This window comes from Phyllopteryx taeniolatus, chromosome 19, assembly GCF_024500385.1.
Source record: "Phyllopteryx taeniolatus isolate TA_2022b chromosome 19, UOR_Ptae_1.2, whole genome shotgun sequence".
Taxonomy (NCBI): Eukaryota; Metazoa; Chordata; class Actinopteri; order Syngnathiformes; family Syngnathidae; genus Phyllopteryx; species Phyllopteryx taeniolatus.
Window position 1 is genome coordinate 9,415,859 of NC_084520.1, and position 19,932 is coordinate 9,435,790.

General features: G+C 46.2%; 2 protein-coding genes across 2 annotated transcripts; one reads left to right on the forward strand and one right to left on the reverse strand.

Annotated features, from left to right (window-relative positions):
• The first annotated feature begins 145 nt into the window (after nt 1-145).
• On the forward strand, nt 146-7,352 carry sgca (sarcoglycan, alpha). The gene is made up of 11 exons (XM_061757124.1): nt 146-617; nt 719-835; nt 910-1,061; nt 1,927-1,993; nt 2,748-2,946; nt 3,018-3,186; nt 4,051-4,259; nt 4,338-4,364; nt 4,440-4,613; nt 4,683-4,709; nt 4,787-7,352. Exons 1-11 carry the CDS (start codon nt 581-583, stop codon nt 4,791-4,793), a joined length of 1,185 nt encoding a protein of 394 aa, XP_061613108.1. The 5' UTR covers nt 146-580; the 3' UTR covers nt 4,794-7,352.
• On the reverse strand, nt 6,845-19,679 carry col1a1b (collagen, type I, alpha 1b). The gene is made up of 51 exons (XM_061757118.1): nt 19,446-19,679; nt 18,196-18,390; nt 16,995-17,014; nt 16,801-16,836; nt 16,248-16,340; nt 16,026-16,097; nt 15,879-15,923; nt 15,741-15,794; nt 15,605-15,658; nt 15,466-15,519; nt 15,336-15,389; nt 15,201-15,254; nt 15,067-15,111; nt 14,922-14,975; nt 14,783-14,827; nt 14,647-14,700; nt 14,320-14,418; nt 14,173-14,217; nt 13,988-14,086; nt 13,860-13,913; nt 13,663-13,770; nt 13,470-13,523; nt 13,286-13,384; nt 13,155-13,208; nt 12,982-13,080; nt 12,832-12,885; nt 12,674-12,727; nt 12,532-12,585; nt 12,389-12,442; nt 12,252-12,296; nt 12,065-12,163; nt 11,260-11,367; nt 11,044-11,151; nt 10,832-10,885; nt 10,670-10,723; nt 10,484-10,591; nt 10,335-10,388; nt 10,191-10,244; nt 9,956-10,117; nt 9,757-9,864; nt 9,564-9,671; nt 9,386-9,439; nt 9,188-9,295; nt 9,046-9,099; nt 8,856-8,963; nt 8,665-8,718; nt 8,467-8,574; nt 8,107-8,389; nt 7,841-8,031; nt 7,520-7,762; nt 6,845-7,431 (listed from the first exon to the last, which is right to left on the reverse strand). The coding sequence occupies exons 1-51, from the start codon at nt 19,525-19,527 to the stop codon at nt 7,285-7,287; spliced, it is 4,350 nt and encodes a 1,449-aa protein (XP_061613102.1). The 5' UTR covers nt 19,528-19,679; the 3' UTR covers nt 6,845-7,284.
• Nucleotides 19,680-19,932: the final 253 nt, after the last annotated feature.

Below are 19,932 nucleotides of genomic sequence, written 5' to 3' on the forward strand. Positions count from 1 at the left end.
TTTTAAATAAACAACCCAATCATTTAAGGGTTTGCTTAAGAACATTTTAGGGGGGCTGGACCCTACCTAAAATAGGCCTAACGGTGGCACTGCTCGATACTGTTGTGGAACATGTTATTTTTACAAATTATTGACCAAATGTAAAGTGTTGAAAATGGCATGCTGTGTTGAGCGATGCAATGCAAATGGCTCAATAAACAACTATTTATTTATGTATTTATTCTTCTGTAAAGGTGATTGTTTTGGAGATGCAAGGTTTCCGCCCGACGTCAACGATACAGTAACATACCATGCATGTTTTCCTGGCAGTTTTAAATTCGCTTATTTTTCTATCTGGTTGTGTGCAATGGTCACCACTAGGTGTCAGAAACTCTCCATCCGATACAATCATACTTTGTGCTTGTATCTGTATTGAAAAGCGTCAATGTGATCAATTTTTATTTATTTATTTTTTTATATCATGACCAGACAGAAGGGTGACACCCTTCTGTATATCATTGGGAGGCGGGGGAGTCCAAAATAACTCTGGCCAGTCTTTCTTACTGTGCACTTGCAGCTGTCAATCAGAGGCCAAAACAAGATGGCAGGCTGCAGGAGCTGGTTCCTCCTTCTAACAGGCAAGTGTTTCCTTACTTAAAACATGTAGACCCATCACTTTGCTGCCTTGTTTGTGTCACTCAAGTCAGGTTTTCTATTACTGTATTGGCTCGTACAACAGTTGTGAGTTTGGCTCACGCAGAGATCAAATTCAACATCCCAGCGGGGAAGTTTTTCTCCTACGAGCTGATGAGGGAGACATTTCAGAGTGACTTTGAGCCACTGTCCCAGCTCTACCGTAAGAGGCCGATTTTGGTGTACCCAATGTTGTGTCCTAGTGAGCGTGGACAAAAAATGTTTTATCATGTACAGTGGGCCGCCTGTACGATGACCCGATGGTGTTCAAGTGCAACAAGCAGCACTTCCCGGATCTCCCTGAGTGGCTGCGCTTCACCCAGAGGCATCCCTACGACAACGGCTTTCTTTACGGGACCCCGACATCTCCTGGGAAGAGCGTCGTTGAGGTATTTGCATCCCTGTTAAGAATTCAGGGGAGAAAAATACCATCAAAAACCAACAAAATGCTGGAAAACAACATCATTTTTAACAAGACCAGACACCAAAATGCATATTAAGGCAGCTAGGTAGTTTCTGGCAGTTGCTAAGACGCCTTATTTGGATTTATTTGCGGGACATTGAAAAACAGCCTTTTGGGAAGTCCCATTGATGTGTGTTGATGAATGGATGGCACTACTTTCCATTTGAAATACCGTTTTATATATATATAATTTAAAAAAATTGCCAAAACAAAGAAAATGCTGCAAAACATTTTTAAAAATTCAGCCAGGCACAAAACATGAATATTCAGGTAACTATAGGTTGTTTCTGTGATTTGCTGAAATACCTTACTTATGTTCAACTTTGATGCATTTGTAGGAATTGGGAAAAAGCTGTATCCGCGGGAAGAGTGTCATTAAATTCTGCAAGTCGACACACGAATGCGACTTTTTTACCTTTTAAAATAAAATAAAATAAACTTGCCCAGGAAGGACAAAATGGTGGAATTTTCCCCCCCTTTTTACCAAGTCATTTCTGGGAGAAAAATGCCTTAATTGAGTTCAGAGGTGATGTGTTTGTGGAAATTAAGAGAAATTATGATCCCGGTAAAAATGTTGCCTTATGGCCCCACGAATGGTTTTTACTATCAGGAAAATTACGTTTGAAAAACATTTGGCCCTTTCTTATATTAAAGTAGGTAGGTGTTTTCTGGGTAATACAGTAGCAAAAGCCTCATGGGGTTCACTGTGATGCGTTTGTAGAAATTGGGGGCAGGGGAGGGTTGACTTTTTCCCACTGGGAACAGTCACGATGATGTCTCGTTTCTGACAGATTTACGCCGTCAACAAGCGAAGCTATGAAACCACCAGGCAGATTCTCGTCCTTAATGTAATTGCAGGTAAAAAAAAAAAGAAGCATGAATTTTATATACAGTGGTACCATTGCCTCCAGCCCCCCAAAACCAACAGCATTTTTTCTTGTGTGTTTAATAAAGAAATAGCACGGTTTTGTATAAAAATATAATTAAAAAGAGAGTGTCTGTGCATACTGTAGTGTCCATGTGTGGGATGTCTGCCTTTAAGGGGTGTGGCCTAGTGAGTGATGTCATTAGGAGGCTGGTTGGTTCAGTTTGAGTGCCTGGGGCGTGTGTTGTGGCGTACAGCAGCTCCTTGGGAGTGTTTTGTTTTTGTGTATTTGACTCTTTGTCCCGTTCGATAAACGGCTGAAACTGCATTGGCGACTGTGGCTCTCCTTGCCCACATGCATTAGACATGCGTTACGGTACCTTAATTGCTCCATTTCAGTTTTCTATCGCAACACAAAGAAAAAAATCCACCGAGCGGCAGCTCGTAACTTGAAGAACTCATAGTTGGGATATGAAAGGATATGCAATTCTTTATCTGCCTAAGCCTGGCCTGTACTTGGTTTGCTAGCTTGCTGTGTTAGCATGTCAACTGTTAGCATGTTAGCATTTAGTACTTTCCTATTAGAAATAGTATCTGACCAAAGAAACGACCGAGCGGCAGCTCGTAACTTGAAGAACTCATAAATTGGGGCACTCGTAAGTCAAGGTAACACTGTAGATTCACTGGCCACTTTATTAGGGACTCAGTCGACCTCATGCTAACAAAATGACAATGCCTTGCACTTAGCAAAGAGCCTGCCCTATCAGGCCGAGTTCTTCATCAAGCTGCGGGAGATCGAGAAAGTGCTGCCCCCTGCTGTCCAGGTCGAGATCAAGCAGGACCTGCAGAAGCTGTGGGACACGGAGGCCTTGGACATCGTCAACATCTCCAACGCTCTCGACCGTGGCGGCCGCGTGCCTCTCCCGCTGGCAGGACACTTCGAAGGGTAACCGCCGCATTGCGTTTCTGTCGTTTCTGCGCCGGTTGGTTGATCTCCTTTTCCCACGCTTGTGCCAGCGTGTACGTGAAGGCGGGATCGGAGCAGAACTTCTCCGCCTGCCTGCTGCGGGCACAGACGCCCGAGCGGCGGCTGCAGTGCGCGGCAGGCGCCAAGGTCAAGGTGCCTGGCGGGTGCAACTTCTGCAGTATCCCCAGCAACTGCATCAGCTGGTGCAGCACTGAGCTGGTGAGACCAAGACCTGCGGGGGGTTCTGCTTCGGACTGTTTACTAAATATTTTTACTTTATTTTTAATACTCGGGTTGCTATCTTGTTATATGTTAGCATATCAAATGTTAGCATTTTGGTAATCTATCAATTCTCATTTGAAATTGAACCAGACTACGAGGCAGGATATGAAATTCTTCTTGATTTGCCTGAGCCTGGCCTGTACTTGGTTTGCTATCTTGCTGTGTTAGCATGTTAGTATGTAATACTTTCTTATTAGAAATAGTATCTGACCACAGGGTCCTGATATTAAATCCAGATCAATCAGCTTGAACACTCTATGTCGTCAGGTTGCTATATGTTAGCAAGTCAACTGTTAGCATGTCTCAGGGGAAATGGTACCCGACTAAAGGGCACGATGTAAAATCCTTATTGATATTCCTGACTGCTGTTCTGTACTCAGGTTGCTATCTTGCTGTATGTTAGCATCAACCACTGACTTGTTAGCATTTTATAATTTCTCATTAGAAACGGTACCGGACTAAAGGCTCCTATGTAAAATCCTTATTATCTGCCCAAGTGCGTCTTGTACTCTGGTTGCTATCTCGCTGTATGTTTGAATAGCAATGGTTAGCATGTTAGCATTTCATTAGATATTGTACCTGACCGCGGGGCCCTATGTAAACTCCTAATCAATCTGGCTGAGTGTTTTCTGTACTTGGGGTGCTATCTTGCTATACGTTAACACGTCAACTGACAGCATGTTAGCATTTCATGAATTCTCATTAGAATTAGTACCTTGATGCATGATAGATACTGGAAATGGGTCACCGTCTTGTGGGCACACGAATAAAACCCATTTCCCCCCCACCCCCCCGTTGCAGTTTGATCTTTCCCAGCTGGAACCAAGCCCGCCCGCCCCTACTTTAGGCTCCGGCGTACTGGAGGCCGGCGAAGACTTTGCACCACCAAACTCCCCCGAGGACCGGGACTTTTTGCCGGACTACATTGTGACGGTCATCGTGCCGCTGGTGCTGGCCCTCATCCTTTGCCTACTGCTCGCCTATGCCATGTTTGGTCGTCGTGAGGGCGTGTACGTATTCACCCACGCAACACAGAGATAGGCCTCTATGTGGTCACATCAACTACAAAATGTGATGTTTTCTTGCAGCAAAAAGAGGAATGGGAGGACAAACCAGTAAGTAAAAAGCCTTTCGCGGGTGTTTCTGGAACGTATCTCCCCGTAATGTTCATGCTGTTCTCGGTGGCACAGGATCCAGCTGTACCACCACCACACCATTCTGGACAACACTGATGAGCTGAGGAGCATGGCGGACCACCGCAGTGTCCCCCCGCCGCGCTCCACGCTTCCCATGTTTGACAGTCGCACAGGGACCCGTGCGCCACCCTCTGACAGCCCCCGTATCCCCCTCATCATGGCCCAGCAGTAAGAACCTTTTTCTTTACATGTTTTATATAAAACAAATTTACCGTTTGATTTGTTGTCTCGTCACAGCGACCCCCACGTCGATACGCTGCCCAGGTGAGACTCCACTTATGTACATCTTTGCATGCTGCTTGACGCTTTAAAGTCATAAAATGTTGCGTTTGTGTCTGCAGGAAGTAAGAGCGCCAACGGAGTGGCAGTCCAGGAGGGCAGAATGTGTTGTGTGCTCTTTGTGTTTGTGAGTGTTTTTCATACATTTGTTTTTGACTCTATTGATGTCACAATATGAATAAGAATCCACATTTTAAAAACTGTTGTGACATTTTGGCCTTTCACAAATGGGACAATTTTGTAGAGTAAATTGAGTTGAGTTGGGTAATTTATAGTAGAATACAGTATAATCCAAAATTATAGCTAGCTATAGTTATTTTTAAGACTCAAAACAATGATTCACTGTTCATGTAGAAACAATACAAAAAAAAATTATATCTATGCATTGAAATATATACTAATATCTAATTTAATCACAAATCCATATGGGGTGGTAAAGTGTTTTTAGCACATCTGCCTCACATTTCTGAAGTTAGGGGTTCGAATCCTGGCTCTGGCCTTCCTGTGTGGAGTTGAGTGTTCTCCCCCTGCTGGTGTGGGTTTTTTCCCGGGTAATCCGGTTTCCTCCCACATTCCAAAAACAAGGTTGATTGAAGACTAAATTGTCCTTATGTGTGTGTGGCTGGTTCTTTGTCTATCTGCGCCTTACCCTGCCAACCAGTTCAGGGTCTCCTCTGCCTCTCGCCCAAAAGCGTGAGCCTAGTGAGCATACGCGTAATAGAAGATGATGGATGGAAATTAATATGCTCATATTAAGATACACGAGCTCGCAATTTCATGTTCCAATTAACGCCAGACAGAGGTCGCCAGAGTAGCCTCTCATTTTAAAGCTGCGAGGTTCAATGCCTCGTTTCTTTTTATTTTTTTTGATTGCTATTGAAGGCTTTTTATTGAAACTTTTGGTGATGAACGTTTAATAAATAAAATGCTCTGTGTGTTTTAATGTTGTCAGGTGCGTTTTTGTTTCGAGAAAATGTCCTAAATATTATGATTCTGCCTGATGAAACGGAAAAGAGGTAGCACGGTGTACTAGTGGTTAGCAGGTAACACGCACAGTTCTAAGGTTCAGGGTTGGAATCTCTGCTTCAGCTTTCCTGTGTGGAGTATGCATTTGTTGCTTTCGCCCACATTCCCAAAAATGCATGTTGTCTGCATTAAATTGTCCATTAGTGTGAATGATACTTTGTTTACATGTGCCCTGTGATTGCGCCAGTCCTCTTGCCCAAAGCCATTTTGGAGACTCCAGCTCACCCATAATCCTAAAGAGGACAAGAAGTGTAGCAAATGGATGAGTTGAAATGGAAAAGAGTCGGCTTTGTTTTCACTGCTGCTCGTGGGAAACACAAGTGCAACTGCTGTGGAATAGTTGGTGCCACTAGGCGATATTATAGGCACTGACTTTTTTCTGCCATATGGGAGAGTAATAGACGCATTACACGGAAGCCATTTTGGGTTTCACAACAGTTGCAAGACAGGACAGTGAAAAGTCGGCCACTGAGTAGAACCACTTCACATGCTTTATTTCAGCACCCAGCAAAAATAATTAAAAACATCTTGATTTATTTTACATGTACAACACAAGTACACAATCTCTCCTTTTCAACCATGAAAGTGGGTCTGCTTCCGGGTTGTTGGTTTTTTCTTGGTCTTGAGACAACAAATAACATAAACAACAGGGCGGGAGATGTGTGCTAGTTTTTCTTTAGTGAAGATGAGACAGAAAAAGAACAACAATGGGCAGGAGATGTTAATTGAAATGGTCACTTTTGTTTTTATCTACAATGACATGCGTTTACAAAAAAACAATTGCACGGCAAAGACAACAAGTCGAGTCAATTAAGTAGCACCAAAGGGTTACGAGTGGTCAGAATTACTGTATGACAGCGAACGTCTCACCATCACAACAAGGGGACCTCATTGAGTTGGTTCTATAGCACCTTGACGTGTTTGCATGCTCCCCAATTGGCTTGTTGTGTAAAATATGACCCTTTTCTTTTAAGAAATAAAAACATGACGGTGACTTCTTGTTATGAGGTAGCCATCAAAGCAATGAAGGTGCACTTTTTTGTTTAGGTTTTTTCCATTCCGATGGGACAATTTTACAACAAGGAGACACGTCACACTTTTTACAATTTATTTAACACCAGGAAAAAAATGGTACATATCATTTGTTGTTTCTTAATGTCCTTCCGCAGTTGGGGCGAAAAACGGCAAAAGTCACCTGCGTTTGCATTGCGATAATTAGTTTTTTCTTTCTTAAACTCCAAGGGAAACATTTTACACAAGCAAATATCATGTTCTTGTTGCCGTTGAAAATGAACAGATTGTTCAATTTAAAAAAAAAAAGTGTCCTTGTGGCGTGGCAGTCCCAAAATGTCTCACGATTGTAAAACAAACAAACAAAAAAAATATCATCGTCTTCAGTGGAGTGGTTTTAAAGCGTGTGGACTGATGGTGGCCAAATGAGTTTTGAATGCATAGAGAATAGGATTTTAGAGATGACTGCTAGAAAAAAAACAACAATTTCATGTCCATATTTCTTCCTTTTTTTTCTCTCCTTTTACAAGAAGCAAACAGGGCCAACTTCGACGCCAAATTCCTGATCAGGGGCACCAACATCCATAGGAGCAATGTCAATGATTGGCAGGCGGGATGTTTTCGATGTCTTGTAGTCGATAACTGTCTTGCCCCATGAGCCAGTGTGTGACTGCAGAAGGAAAGCCAATAAAAATCTCAGAAACATTTACAAACATTCATATTTTGCATTTCAAATCTGAGACGTGGCCGGGACTTACCGTGCAGCCATCCTCGCTGACGCTGTATGTGAAGCGGCTGTTGCCCTCGGCTCTGATCTCCACGTCGTTGGAGCCCTGGAGCAGCAGGGCCTTCTTGAGGTTGCCAGAGGTGGAGTCCATGTAGGCGATGCTGTTCTTGCAGTGGTATGTGATGTTCTGGGAGGCTTGGTTGGCCATCAGACGCATGAAGGTCATCTGGATGCTGACATCCTCGGAATCAGCTCCATCGCTGCCATACTGGAACTGTTTGGAGTTCATAGAAGATACTGTTATTATCAACAAGGTCTCGTTGTGCTGGACAAAAATGCGGTCTTTTCTCACCTGGAATCCACCGGTCATGGACTCGCTGAACCAGACGTGCTTCTTCTCTCTGGGGTTCCTGCTCAGGTACCAGTTCTTCATGGGCACGGTAGACTGGCTGGGGGAGACGCAAGTCTCGCCAGTCTCCATGTTGCAGTGGACCTTGATGGCGTCCAGAGGAGAGCCCTGGTTGGGGTCCACCCAGTAGGTACCTGGAGGAGATGGGACAAGTAAGGGCCACTATCTAGTGGGCAACTTTTTCTAGGGGGCTTGAGATGCCCACTCACCGCTCTTCCACTCAGGGTGGCACATTCTCAGGTCGCGGCACATGCGGGCGGGGCTCTTCTGGGTGCCGTCGGGGCTTCTGAGCGTCTCAATCCTCTTGGTCAGAGACTCCAGAGTGGTGTCGACCTCCATGTCGCGATCGCGGAGAACACTGGGGTCGTCAGCACGGTAGTGGCCAGAGCGGAAGGGATCGGGGGCCTTCTCCTGAATAGGCTGGCTGATGAAGTCAAATCCACCACCGGGAGAACCGGGGGGTCCGGGAGGTCCGGGAGGTCCTGGAGGACCCTGGATAACAGAAGAGGAGCTTAGAAACCTCTCACATCCCACCAAGGTGAAAGTGTAGGCATGTCCAAGAGACTTACAGAAGGTCCCATCTCTCCATTGCGACCACGAGGTCCAGGAGGTCCAATGGGTCCGGGCATACCATTCATGCCATCCTTACCAGGGCTCCCGTTAGATCCAGAAGGTCCCTATGGAGCAAAAACCATATTATGGCGCATGTGAAGAATTGGAAGCCACCACACAAGTCCACCACACTTTTAAGGACATATTGTACTCACTCTTGGTCCAGCAGGTCCAGAGGCTCCAGCGGGTCCTCTCTCTCCAGAAGTTCCCTGGAGTCAGAGGAAGCCACCATGAGCATGTAAAAAGAATCTCATGAAATACCTCAAGAAATCAACCAAGACTAAATCTAGCCGTCCAACCAGGAGTTTTGTGATGAATGCACCAAGGCGGAGAAACTGGTACTCACAGCAGTTCCAGGCAGACCCTGCATGCCGAGGAATCCTCTATGTCCTTTGTGGCCTCTCTCTCCGGCCTCACCAGACTCTCCTCTGTCTCCCTTAGCTCCAGCGGGTCCCTTCATGACAAAACAATGAAGATGTGAAGCTGACTCACCATTTCATGTCCACCCAAACAAGAAAAAGGCATGAGGAACTTACAGCAGGACCACGGACACCAGCGGGACCAGCAGAGCCAGCAGAACCAGCGGGACCCTAGCAATGACAAATTGGTAAACTGTCAGCGCACTAGAGAATCAGAAGGCAATGAGATTTTCAACATTTCAATGAGGACGAGACGTACAGGCTCTCCACGATCACCAGTCTTGCCAGATGGGCCAACAGCTCCAGGGGCACCAGGAGCACCAGGAGGTCCTGGGGGTCCAGCAATGCCAGACTCACCACGGTCTCCCTATGGAGGACACAGTCAGCGAGACAACTTGACATATTGCAATCGTTTTTTGAATTTTTCAAAAAGGGAATTTTAGTAGAGATTTTTTACCTTGGGGCCAGCAGGTCCATCGCGACCAGGTGCACCATCGTGTCCTTGAGATCCCTGTGGAAGAATGGCTATATTTTATTATTTTGCAAAGTAGACATGCTACAGTAGCAAGGGTCTGATTACCAAAGTGATCAGCATCTAATTAGGAGCAAGCAAACAGCAGTGTGACCTCTCATACCTCACGGCCGGCCTCTCCGGGAGCACCAGACAGTCCAGGGGCTCCAGCGGATCCAGGGGGGCCACGGGCACCAACAGGTCCACCAGGTCCCTGCTTTCCAGGCTCACCCTGAATCAAAACATTTATGTACAGGTGTGAGAACCAGTGTGCATTTCAAAACGGCCAGATATTAGTGATCTCTTGGTCAACATACAGCAGGTCCAGGCTGACCACCGAAACCACGCTCTCCACGCAGTCCAGGAAGACCTACAATACCACGCTGTCCACCAATACCTTGGGGTCCGGGCACACCAGCGGCACCCTACATAGAAGGACACATTGGGTTGGTTCAGGCCAACAAAGGATAGCCCATCTTTTGTTTAAAAACAGGCTGAATAACACTGTCTACTTACAGGGGCACCATCGGTACCAGGAGATCCTCTCTCACCGGAAGGTCCTCCGAGTCCAGCAGCACCAGGCTCACCAGGGCGACCGGCGGGACCAGTCTCACCACGAGCTCCTCTTGCGCCATCTTTGCCAACGGGGCCTCCGGGTCCTGCGGGTCCAGCAGCTCCCTACAGAGACACACTAAGAGGTCATCATTGATGATAAAACAGGTGTTCAGAGTCGAGCGAGAGAGACACTTACAGAGGGGCCAGCGGGTCCAACTCTGCCAGCAGGTCCAGGGAAACCAGTAACACCCTGCACAAGAACACAGGAGGTGAAACAAGGAACTAACTGAAAGCCAGTGTTATTGTAAGTCCATCACACAAAGCTTCTCAAGATACTTACAGGAGATCCAGCACCACCAGTAGCACCCTTGGATCCAGGAGGACCAGCAAGTCCCTGTTGACACATGTATTTGAAGATGAAACTGGAGGCACACATTTAGAATGAAAACCGTTTAGAGTGAAAGTGACATGATTAAACCGAAATCCCACCTGAGGGCCAGCAGGTCCAACAGGTCCACTGGGACCAGGAGCACCAGCATCTCCCTTGGGTCCAGAATCACCAGTCTCTCCCTTGGCACCTGGCTGACCATCAGCACCCTGAATTTGAAGGACAAGATATCAGCACAAGCTCTCAGTCATCCTTCAACGATGGTATGGACAAAGTCAGGTTCTTACAGGGGGTCCAGCAAATCCAGCAGGTCCACCAGGGCCAGCCTCTCCACGCTCACCCTATAGCCATGAAAAGTTATAAGAATACACCTCTGTACATACTGAAGATACAAATCCACAGTCATTAAAAGTATATCTGTTTTTTAAACAATTGGAGAATTAACTTACAGGGGAACCACGAGGGCCGCTAGGTCCAACAGATCCAACAGGGCCGGGCTCACCCTAAAACCACATGTAAAGGAGATCAGATGACTCTCTTGTGACAGTTAAGATCTTTTTTGTTTGTACTGTTGATGAGTTTATCTGGGATGGTCATCTAAACATCTGAACTTGTACTAGCTGGTGCATCGCTTCCTGGACATATGGTGAATCCAAATTACCTTCTCGCCCTGAGTACCAGGAGGTCCAGGGGGTCCGATAGGGCCACTCAGACCGCGAGCGCCATCTTTGCCAGGGGCACCTTCACCTCCCTTGGCGCCAGCCTCACCCTGAGAGGAGAAAGTTACACATGGTCATGTTCATATTTATTCCGGCATCCTGGATATTGTCACTCGCCACTGACACAGTTTGGAAAGGGGTTAATGAGTGATTCTTACTCTCTCTCCTTTGGCTCCAGACAGACCAGCAGCTCCACGCTCACCTGGCATTCCCTGCATACCGGGGCTTCCTGCAGCACCATTGGTACCAGGGGCACCGGACTCTCCCTGGACACATAAACAGAAGCATTGTCATTCTGTTGCAAATGTTCGGTAATTTATCTTTAACAGTGTGTCATCAAATGTACTACGAATTCTAAACACTAAATTAATTTGATTTCTATTAATCAATCAGCTGTATCTACTGCCTTAAGGTCCAGGCATAGACAAAGAGGATATAAACTATAAAACAACAAGGTATATATATATATATATATATATATACACGAAGGTATATACAGATAAACTAAGGTAATCATAAGAAAATACGTATTTACTAGAAAGCATCATAAAAGAGGCATTTCCTTTTCCTTTGAGGCATAAAAACACGCCAGTAGCTCTAAAACCAAACTTGAGAAGTTTTAAACTCTCTTAAACTGCACAACAGATTTTTTTTCTAAGCCTTTGGACAGTTCTACCAGTGCTGATTTGAAAGTGTAGATTTGGATATGTCAAGCGTTTAAGCGCTTACCATGATAGTTAGCATGAAACTAGCTGGCTAGTTAGTGGGCAACAAACACACCTCCATCATATGATATCAGAGGTCTTATTATTGTGCAAAAGGAGATAATTTTTGGTGGCATTTAGCATAAGAAATGTTGAACCTGTTTCTGTTTCTATGTATGAGTCCTGGTGGAAGTGAGAACTAAAACAATTATATTTACAATCCTCATGGACCTCAACTAGAAGAGTTTCTCCAACTTACCTTGGCTCCATCGTTACCAGAAGGGCCTGGGGAACCACGGGGTCCAGTTGGACCTCCGAGACCGGGAGCACCACGCTCACCAGGGAAACCTCTGTCACCCTGAGAGAAAGAAAGGGAGAGGGTCAGAATCTGTCAGAAGCTAATGACACCCAAGGAACCAGGTTTAGCTAACTTGCAGAATACTCACTCTTGGTCCAGATGGGCCGTGAGGTCCGACCTCACCAGCAACACCCTGATCAAAGCAGACATGTTTACCATTCAACACAGCCCTTGAGAAACATCATGATGATGTGTAATGTAATTATAATTCCCTGTGACTCTTACCTGCTCACCAGGCTTGCCAGTCTCACCAGTAGCACCTTGGGGTCCGGGAAGACCCTGTTTGCGGAACAGAAGCAGAATATTTACATACGTCCGAAATGTACCTACCAAAGATTAAATAGCTACAGTTTTGTTCTCGAACTCACCTGGAATCCAGGAGGTCCAGCAGGGCCTCCCTCTCCCTTCTCTCCAGCAGGTCCCTTGAAGAAGAACACAAAGTGATCAGACCTGCCTGCATGTTTGTCTTTGTGCTTCTACAAGGTGACATGAAATTGAGATGATACTTACAGCAGGGCCACCAGGTCCAGGAGCACCAGCATCACCATCTTTGCCAGGGGCACCCTAAGGCGGATAGAGGAGTCTGACTTACTTTGCGTGGGTGTGAAGTTGGACACGATCGGTTTCACACCAGACACATTTAATTAAAATAAAATGATAGCACTTACAACGCCACCCATAGAACCAGCAGGTCCTTTCTCACCGGGCTTGCCGTTCTCTCCCTAATGAAAAGAACAAACATTTCAGCGTCTGATGTGAATTTGACGCAGTACTTCAAACTAACTTAAATGTCAGGACATTCAGCGTGTTGCACTCACAGCAATTCCCTTAGGTCCGGGGAATCCCATAACTCCAGGCTGGCCTCTTGCTCCAGTAGAGCCAGCAGGTCCAGTGCCGCCATCTTGTCCAGGAGGACCCTTAAAAATGATATGAAGTTGAGAATCAAGTCCACTGTGTGCTCAAGGCCTCTCATGAGTGAAATTGAACTTACAGTGGGTCCAACTTTGCCATCAGCGCCAGTGCTTCCGGGGCTACCAGTCATACCCTGTGGAAAGATTCTGCATGTTTAGAGCTTGTCCATGCTGAAATGTTGCGATGTAAGTAATACAGAGCAGAACTCACCTTGGATCCAGGTGCACCAGGAGCGCCAGGAGCTCCGGCCTCACCAGTTGCTCCCTGAGGTCCGGCAGGACCATTGGAACCGCGCTCACCAGGGGCTCCCTGTCACATGCGTAAAGTTAAAACAAAAGTCTTGTTCCTGCAATACAAGAACGAGAACCAACCAGGAAGTCATTCACCAACTCACCTTGCCACCAGCAGCTCCATCAGCTCCAGGGAAACCACGGGCACCGGGGGAACCCTGGAAGAACAAGGAGACAACATTATTGTGAGCTGCAGCTTCTGAAAAATCTTCATGACACTTGGTGGTTCAATAGCACAAATAAAAATTTTGGTAGTTAAAGAAAAAAAATTGACAATAGAATGAGGCAGCAACGTACACGCTCTCCAGGAGGTCCACGGGGTCCACCAACACCAGGCTCTCCACGAGGTCCTCTTTTGCCCTCCTCACCAGATGGGCCAGGAAGTCCCTGAACTCCAGCGGGGCCCTAAAAAGGAAGACATCAGGCAAGTTTTGTTATTGTGTCACACAATTTGAAGAGTGCTGGTAAATCCATGTATGTATGCTAAAACTTACAGTCTCTCCCTTGGTACCAGGCTCTCCCTTGGGACCAGCAGTACCTGGGTCACCCTGATGGTAGAAACACAAACAGTCAATATTCTATGCAAGCCAAAACCAAAAATCGTCTTCTATTGACTACTCACGTTGTTACCCTTGGGACCAGGAGCACCGACGGCACCCTGACCTCCAGCGGGACCACGAGCACCGGGGAAACCGGGGGCACCAGCAATACCAGCAGGACCCTGTAGGACAGAGAGCACAGGTGTCACAACCAGTCCCTGATCTGTATAGGAGTGTACCAAATGTATTCTGTGGGTGCAATACTTACAGTAGCACCCTTAGCACCAGGGGCGCCATCAGTTCCTGGAGCACCCTATGGAAGCAGCACGAACATCAACACCATGTTCGGTTACCTTATCAGAACATGCGGAATGGATATGACAATGCAGATGAGGATTGTGCGGCCTAAACTCACAGCGGGGCCGGCAGCTCCAGCGGGTCCTGGGTTACCGGGCTCACCACGAGCTCCCTGGGCTCCCTCGGATCCACGAGCTCCTTGGGAACCAGTCTCTCCCTGAGCAGGAAAATGTCGTAAATATGTCATATTGTCATAATGTCACCTTCACTTTCTATTTTGAAGTTTGTTTATTCAATTGATAATTACTTGCTTAATATTGAACATTTTGATTTCTTTGGAAGATGATGTGCTCGACGATATCACATACCACATGACTACGAACATCTAAACTACAAATCATGGTGATAGTATAGCCATCGATCAAACTTCTTTTGGGGGACTGACCTTCACACCAGCACCGCCAGGGAATCCAGGGGGTCCAGCAGGTCCAGTGGATCCCTAAAACATGAAGACACAGGACGTTAGAAATCCCAAAGTATACGAGCACAGCGGACCTGCAAGTGAAATGACAAATACTCACAGGGGGTCCAGCAGGGCCAACATTGCCATCGTTACCACGAGCACCCTGCAGAGAAGGTGTCCAAGTGTTAATCAAATCAACGAGAGGATACGAATGGTAAAAACATGTCTGCAGTCATGGCCTAGCTAGTAGCGCTTACAGCAGGGCCAGCAGGTCCGGGACGACCTCTCTCGCCGGGAATACCGCGAGCACCCTGGTGGACGAAAACAACATTTTAGTGTTCATTCTGTCAAGACGGTCTCCGTGAGTTTAATCTGATTGATGGAGGGGAGACAAAAACCCACCATGGCTCCGGGGATACCGTTCTCACCAGAGGCACCAGACTCTCCCTGTAGACAGACACAGAGAGGGTTTCACACGGCTTACCAAATCTGAAGGGTTTAAGGACAGAAGTTCATCCTTCCTTCGTTACTCTTACCTTAGGTCCAGCAGGTCCGGCATCTCCCTTAGCTCCATCCAAACCGCTGAAACCCTGCGGGCAAAATCAGTGCTGTGACATCAACACGACAACAACACTCATCAAAGTGTCAGACCGCGGATGCTCCCCACTCACTCTGTGTCCCTTGATGCCGGGTAGTCCAGGAGTTCCGGGGAATCCACGGGTACCCTGTAGCAGGAGGAAATGGTCAACCAGGCTCTTGCCTCGCCTGATCTTTGCCCCTCTCCCATTGGGGATTACTCACCTGCATGCCGGGAGCTCCACGCTCGCCAGGGCGTCCAGCTTTGCCAGCCTCACCCTATTGACGCACACGGACATAGTTAGCATATGTGTTGGGGAGACTAAAAGATGGGTCTTTGAAAAAAATCAATAAACTCCCTTACATCATCTCCGTTCTTTCCATGGGGGCCAGCGGGACCACGAGCACCCATAGGTCCCTGCAACACAAAAGGATGATCGCATTGAAGTGTAAATAGCAACAGCAGGTTGGGATGAAAAAGAAAGCTTGAGGATACTCACAGCAGCTCCGGGCTCACCGGGCTCTCCGGGGGGACCAGTGAAACCCTGAGGACCCTGATGGACAACAAACCCAGAAGATTAACCAAGCAACAGCCATATTTAAGAAGCATGACTAAGAGTTGATGAGGGGATACTTACAGAGGATCCAGGAGGTCCAGCAGGACCACGAGGACCCATTGGACCCTGTTGATGAAGATGAGTGAAAAGTCAGCACAGATATTTAGGAACTAGGGGTATCCTGATTTAGCAAGAGCAAGCAGGTCTCTTGATGCAAAGCCATCATACCATGGGGCCGGGCATGGGTGGGCCTCCACTGGACTTGGAGTGGTCCACATAGCTCATTTGAGGAGAGAAGTTCTGTCAAAGGGGAAAAAGGTAAAGAATTAGGTGTTGGGCTTCAAAGATGTAACACCGTAATCACAGAAGCCAACAGGTTGTGAAGAACAAATAATAGTTCAGTCTTCATCAGGATTGTTTTATTACTATTATATTATTTATTGAACGTACTCCGCCAAGGCCAGGGGGGCCAGGGGGGCCGGGTGGGCCGGGAAGTCCAGGCTGGCCGGGGATTCCATCATTTCCTGGAGGACCCATGGGACCCTAGAAAGATACCAGGTGGACCATTAGCTGCGAAATATTGTTTAGTTTTTGACAAAATGTATACTTAATGCAGATTAGACAATAGCTTTGTCATCAATTTGTGCGACTCAATGCAGCTAAACTTGCATTTAAATCCCCAACGTGAGCTTAAAGCTTTGACTGAAAATGTTGCTATACTACTGTTTGAAAAACTCACTGTCCTTGAACTTTTAATGTCCCGGGGAACTTGTGACCTCAATGACATCACTGCCCATTAGCGGTCAGCATGCTAATATAGTTACATTTTTGTCATTAGAATTGCAGCAAAAAGCGGCCAAAATGTCCCAAAGTGATGTTCAAAGGTCTGGTAACAAGACTGAAGCTGGTGACTATTGTGTTTAACATACACCATAACAACCAGACAGAATGTTAATGTCACACAATGCTAATCAATAATAATGAGTATTAATGCATAACTTACCAAATCTCCCTTGGGGCCATCGTCTCCCTTGACTCCCTAAGAACAGACACAAATAAAACAGAGTGAGACTATGCGGTTAACACAATGCGCGCTATGTAGCTTGCAGAAGCTAAACGGTAAACATCTGCAGGGAGACCTTGCGTTCAGGACGCATGCATTCCCATTCATAGAGGGTCAATCAAAGGTGGCATTACCTGTTGGGGGTTCACGGGTCCTACGGAAGCAGAAGAAGGAAAAAAAAAAAGGTCACATGCTGTTCACCTGATGATTTTGTGTTCAAGCTACACATCAAAGCTAACTGAAGATGGCAACAATTCATTGCAGTGGAGAGAATCGTTTATGCAGATGTGTGATGTGTTGTGCAAGAATGACTAATATTAAAAATCAAAAATTCACAGAAATGGACACCGCATAGCATCAGTTCTTTCGGCTGTCTTTGTGACAAAGCGGCTCAGTTAGCAGCTCTGCTTTTTACGCGCAATTATTCAGGTAAATCGAAAACAAATTTTAATTAAAAAATGCGCCAAAATTAACAGACAAGTGGAGGCGTCACATGATCAAATTGCAGCAATATGACATGAAATCTTAGCTTCTGTCACAATTGATACAGAGATGACTTTGTTTATCGGGTGCGGAATTTGTCATTAGTCGTTTTTATCCTTTGGGAGCTGTGATGTCTTTCCGTTTGTCATTTGCAAACTTTGTTGTGTGTCTGGTTATTGTTTACAATCTTTGTTGTTAGCGCTGTCGCTCACGACATTTGTCATCAGTCGGGTTCACGATTACAAACGTCGATATGTTTACCGTTTGTCAACTTTGTTCTCACTTGGTTTATTGTTTACAAACTTCGTTGTCATCCTGTTTATTGCTTGCAAACTTGTCGCTCAGTTCTTCTTTTGACAACTGTTTATCGTAAGCAAACTTTGTTGTCCTTAAGGTTTGTTATTTGCAAACTTTATTGTTGTTGTTGACGTCTTTTGTGATCTTTGTTGTTGTCGTGTTTATCGTTCGCACACTGACGACTTATTAGTATTAGTCGAGGCTGCTTGCTCCTGTGCCTCCAAATCGAAAAAAGAAATTGACATTTTATCTGGAAACAAACAAGCCATCCGTTTTTTTAGAAGCAATATTTGCGAAGGAAGTGAGACATTTACAAGGTATTTGCTTGCTCTGCCAATCAATATACGATGTGTACATAAATCCACAGCGATTCCTATGAAAATCCCCAGGGGGCGTGCAAGGATGTCCATCTTGTAAGGCCGTGGGGATGCTCAGACTGGGCCCACGTCGTCAGCGCAAAAAACCCCCCAAAAAACCCAAAACAAAGCAAACAAACAAAAATACTTGAACGGCACAGAGTGAGGTTGCTGAGGAGGACGGAGGGTGAAGTAGTACCGTCTTGGTCAGGGCAGATGGGACAACATTCGCCCTCTGGGATGATGGGGTCGGCGCAGTCAGAAGAGTCCTCGCAGATGACCTCGTCGCACATCACTGTGCCGCTGTCGCAAACACAGATCTGGCACGGCTCCGGTTTCCACACATCCTTGTCGTTGTACAACTGTCCGTCTAGTGTGCAGCTGCCAAATGCGCCTGCGCGACAACAATGTGTGCGTCAGACACTCTCTCAAATAAAAAGCATCGTCGCATTAACTGTGTCAATTTGAGTATTAAATGATAATTACAGCATGTATTTCTTTGGGCCTTCTCCCCTTTTGATTCTTTCATCATGCAATCAATACAGGCAGATAACAGTTTAATCTGGCAATTTTTAGCACTTCTATGACTTTAATTTGTGCCATTTGTGTTAAAAAGTGAAGAAAAAAAATCCAGCAGATTTGCTTTTAGATATTCTAATCAGGAAGTGGCCCCTTGTTCAACTGTGGGCGTCTAAGGCCTTTTTTTTTTTTTTTTTTTAAAGAGACAGGCGTCAGTACTAGGGTTTACCACCAGAGGGGAGTATTGCCCCACAAAATCGCCCCCTCCGCCTCTGTGATTAATTGGCGCCTCGACGTCACACCTCAGCAATTTTTCCATTGTCTCCCCTCCTTTTCCCCCAAGTTTTCTACACCCTACCATCTCTTCGCATGAGATTTATTTTTATTTTTATTTTTTTACCCATAGATCTAGGGCCTTTTTTACCAATTCAAAACCAGTGTTAATTCTTTAATCCAACCTACTTTGGATTTAATGATCGAGGGTGATTTTAGTATACAAAAAAGGAACCAACGAATCTCATATTCAAGACGTTTTTCCTAGTTTGTTGACTTTTCTCCCAAACTGATCAAAGTGAGACGTTTTGTCCTTTAAAAAAAAAATCGGTCTATTTCTTTCTACTGGTGGGCCCCTGCGAACCTAAACGTGTCAGAGAGAGGAGACGCAGCTGCAGTCTATCAGGAGGACGCTCACTGAGCGTGTATGTGCACGCCAAGATGGGAAGGAGGAAAAAAAAAACAACACAATCCACTCCTGCACAAATGGACCTCCAAGAGAACCCCAAAAAGGCATCCAGAATGAGCATCCTCTCTCTTTCCAGGGTTCTGCTGTCCACTCCCGATGGGGCCACACTGCTTCTATCACCCACCCCACCCCACCCCACCACCTCTCCCTTCCAAAACAGCACATCAATGTTATAAAGTAATACTTACTGTCATCATCGCCTTGACCTCTCGCCACAAGCACAGCTGCGCTGAGCAAAAGCGCTAACCGAATATCCACAAAGCTGAACATGTCTAAATATTAGACATGTAGATTCTTTGCGGCACGGGGGGGTCCTTTTTCCGTCTCCTCAAACGCCACTCATACACGGTAGGGTCCGGTCTGTGTGCGTAACTCCAATCCAGACCCGAGCAGAAACTCCCTACTGCCTCAACAAATCACTTAGCGAGGCTTTTATATGCCCCGAAGATTTCTGGGGAGGGCCTCAAGCGCACGCACCCTCCTTCCAGCGTGCACGGGGGGCGGGAAGAGGGCCGGTGGGTGTCTTTAAACATGTCCAGTGCAGTGGGAGGAGGGGGGGGAAAAAAAGGTGCTTCGCGATGATGAGGAGGATCATTGACACACTTGACGCGCTTTAAGCAAGGTTGCTTCCTCTTGGACTCTTCCATTTAACTTTGGGCTTTACGCGTTTGGATG

Coding starts and splice junctions, on each gene's coding strand:
- sgca (XM_061757124.1), top strand. CDS start 581: ATGGCAGGCTGCAGGAGCTGGTTCCTCCTTCTAACAG. Junction 836..909: donor GCCACTGTCCCAGCTCTACC/GTAAGAGGCCGA, acceptor TATCATGTACAG/TGGGCCGCCTGTACGATGAC. Junction 1,994..2,747: donor CGTCCTTAATGTAATTGCAG/GTAAAAAAAAAA, acceptor CCTTGCACTTAG/CAAAGAGCCTGCCCTATCAG.
- col1a1b (XM_061757118.1), bottom strand. CDS start 19,527: ATGTTCAGCTTTGTGGATATTCGGTTAGCGCTTTTGCTCAGCGCAGCT. Junction 17,015..18,195: donor CATCTGCCCTGACCAAGACG/GTACTACTTCAC, acceptor CTGCTTCCGTAG/GACCCGTGAACCCCCAACAG. Junction 9,296..9,385: donor ATGGACCTGCTGGCCCCAAG/GTAAAAAATCTC, acceptor TGTCCTCCATAG/GGAGACCGTGGTGAGTCTGG.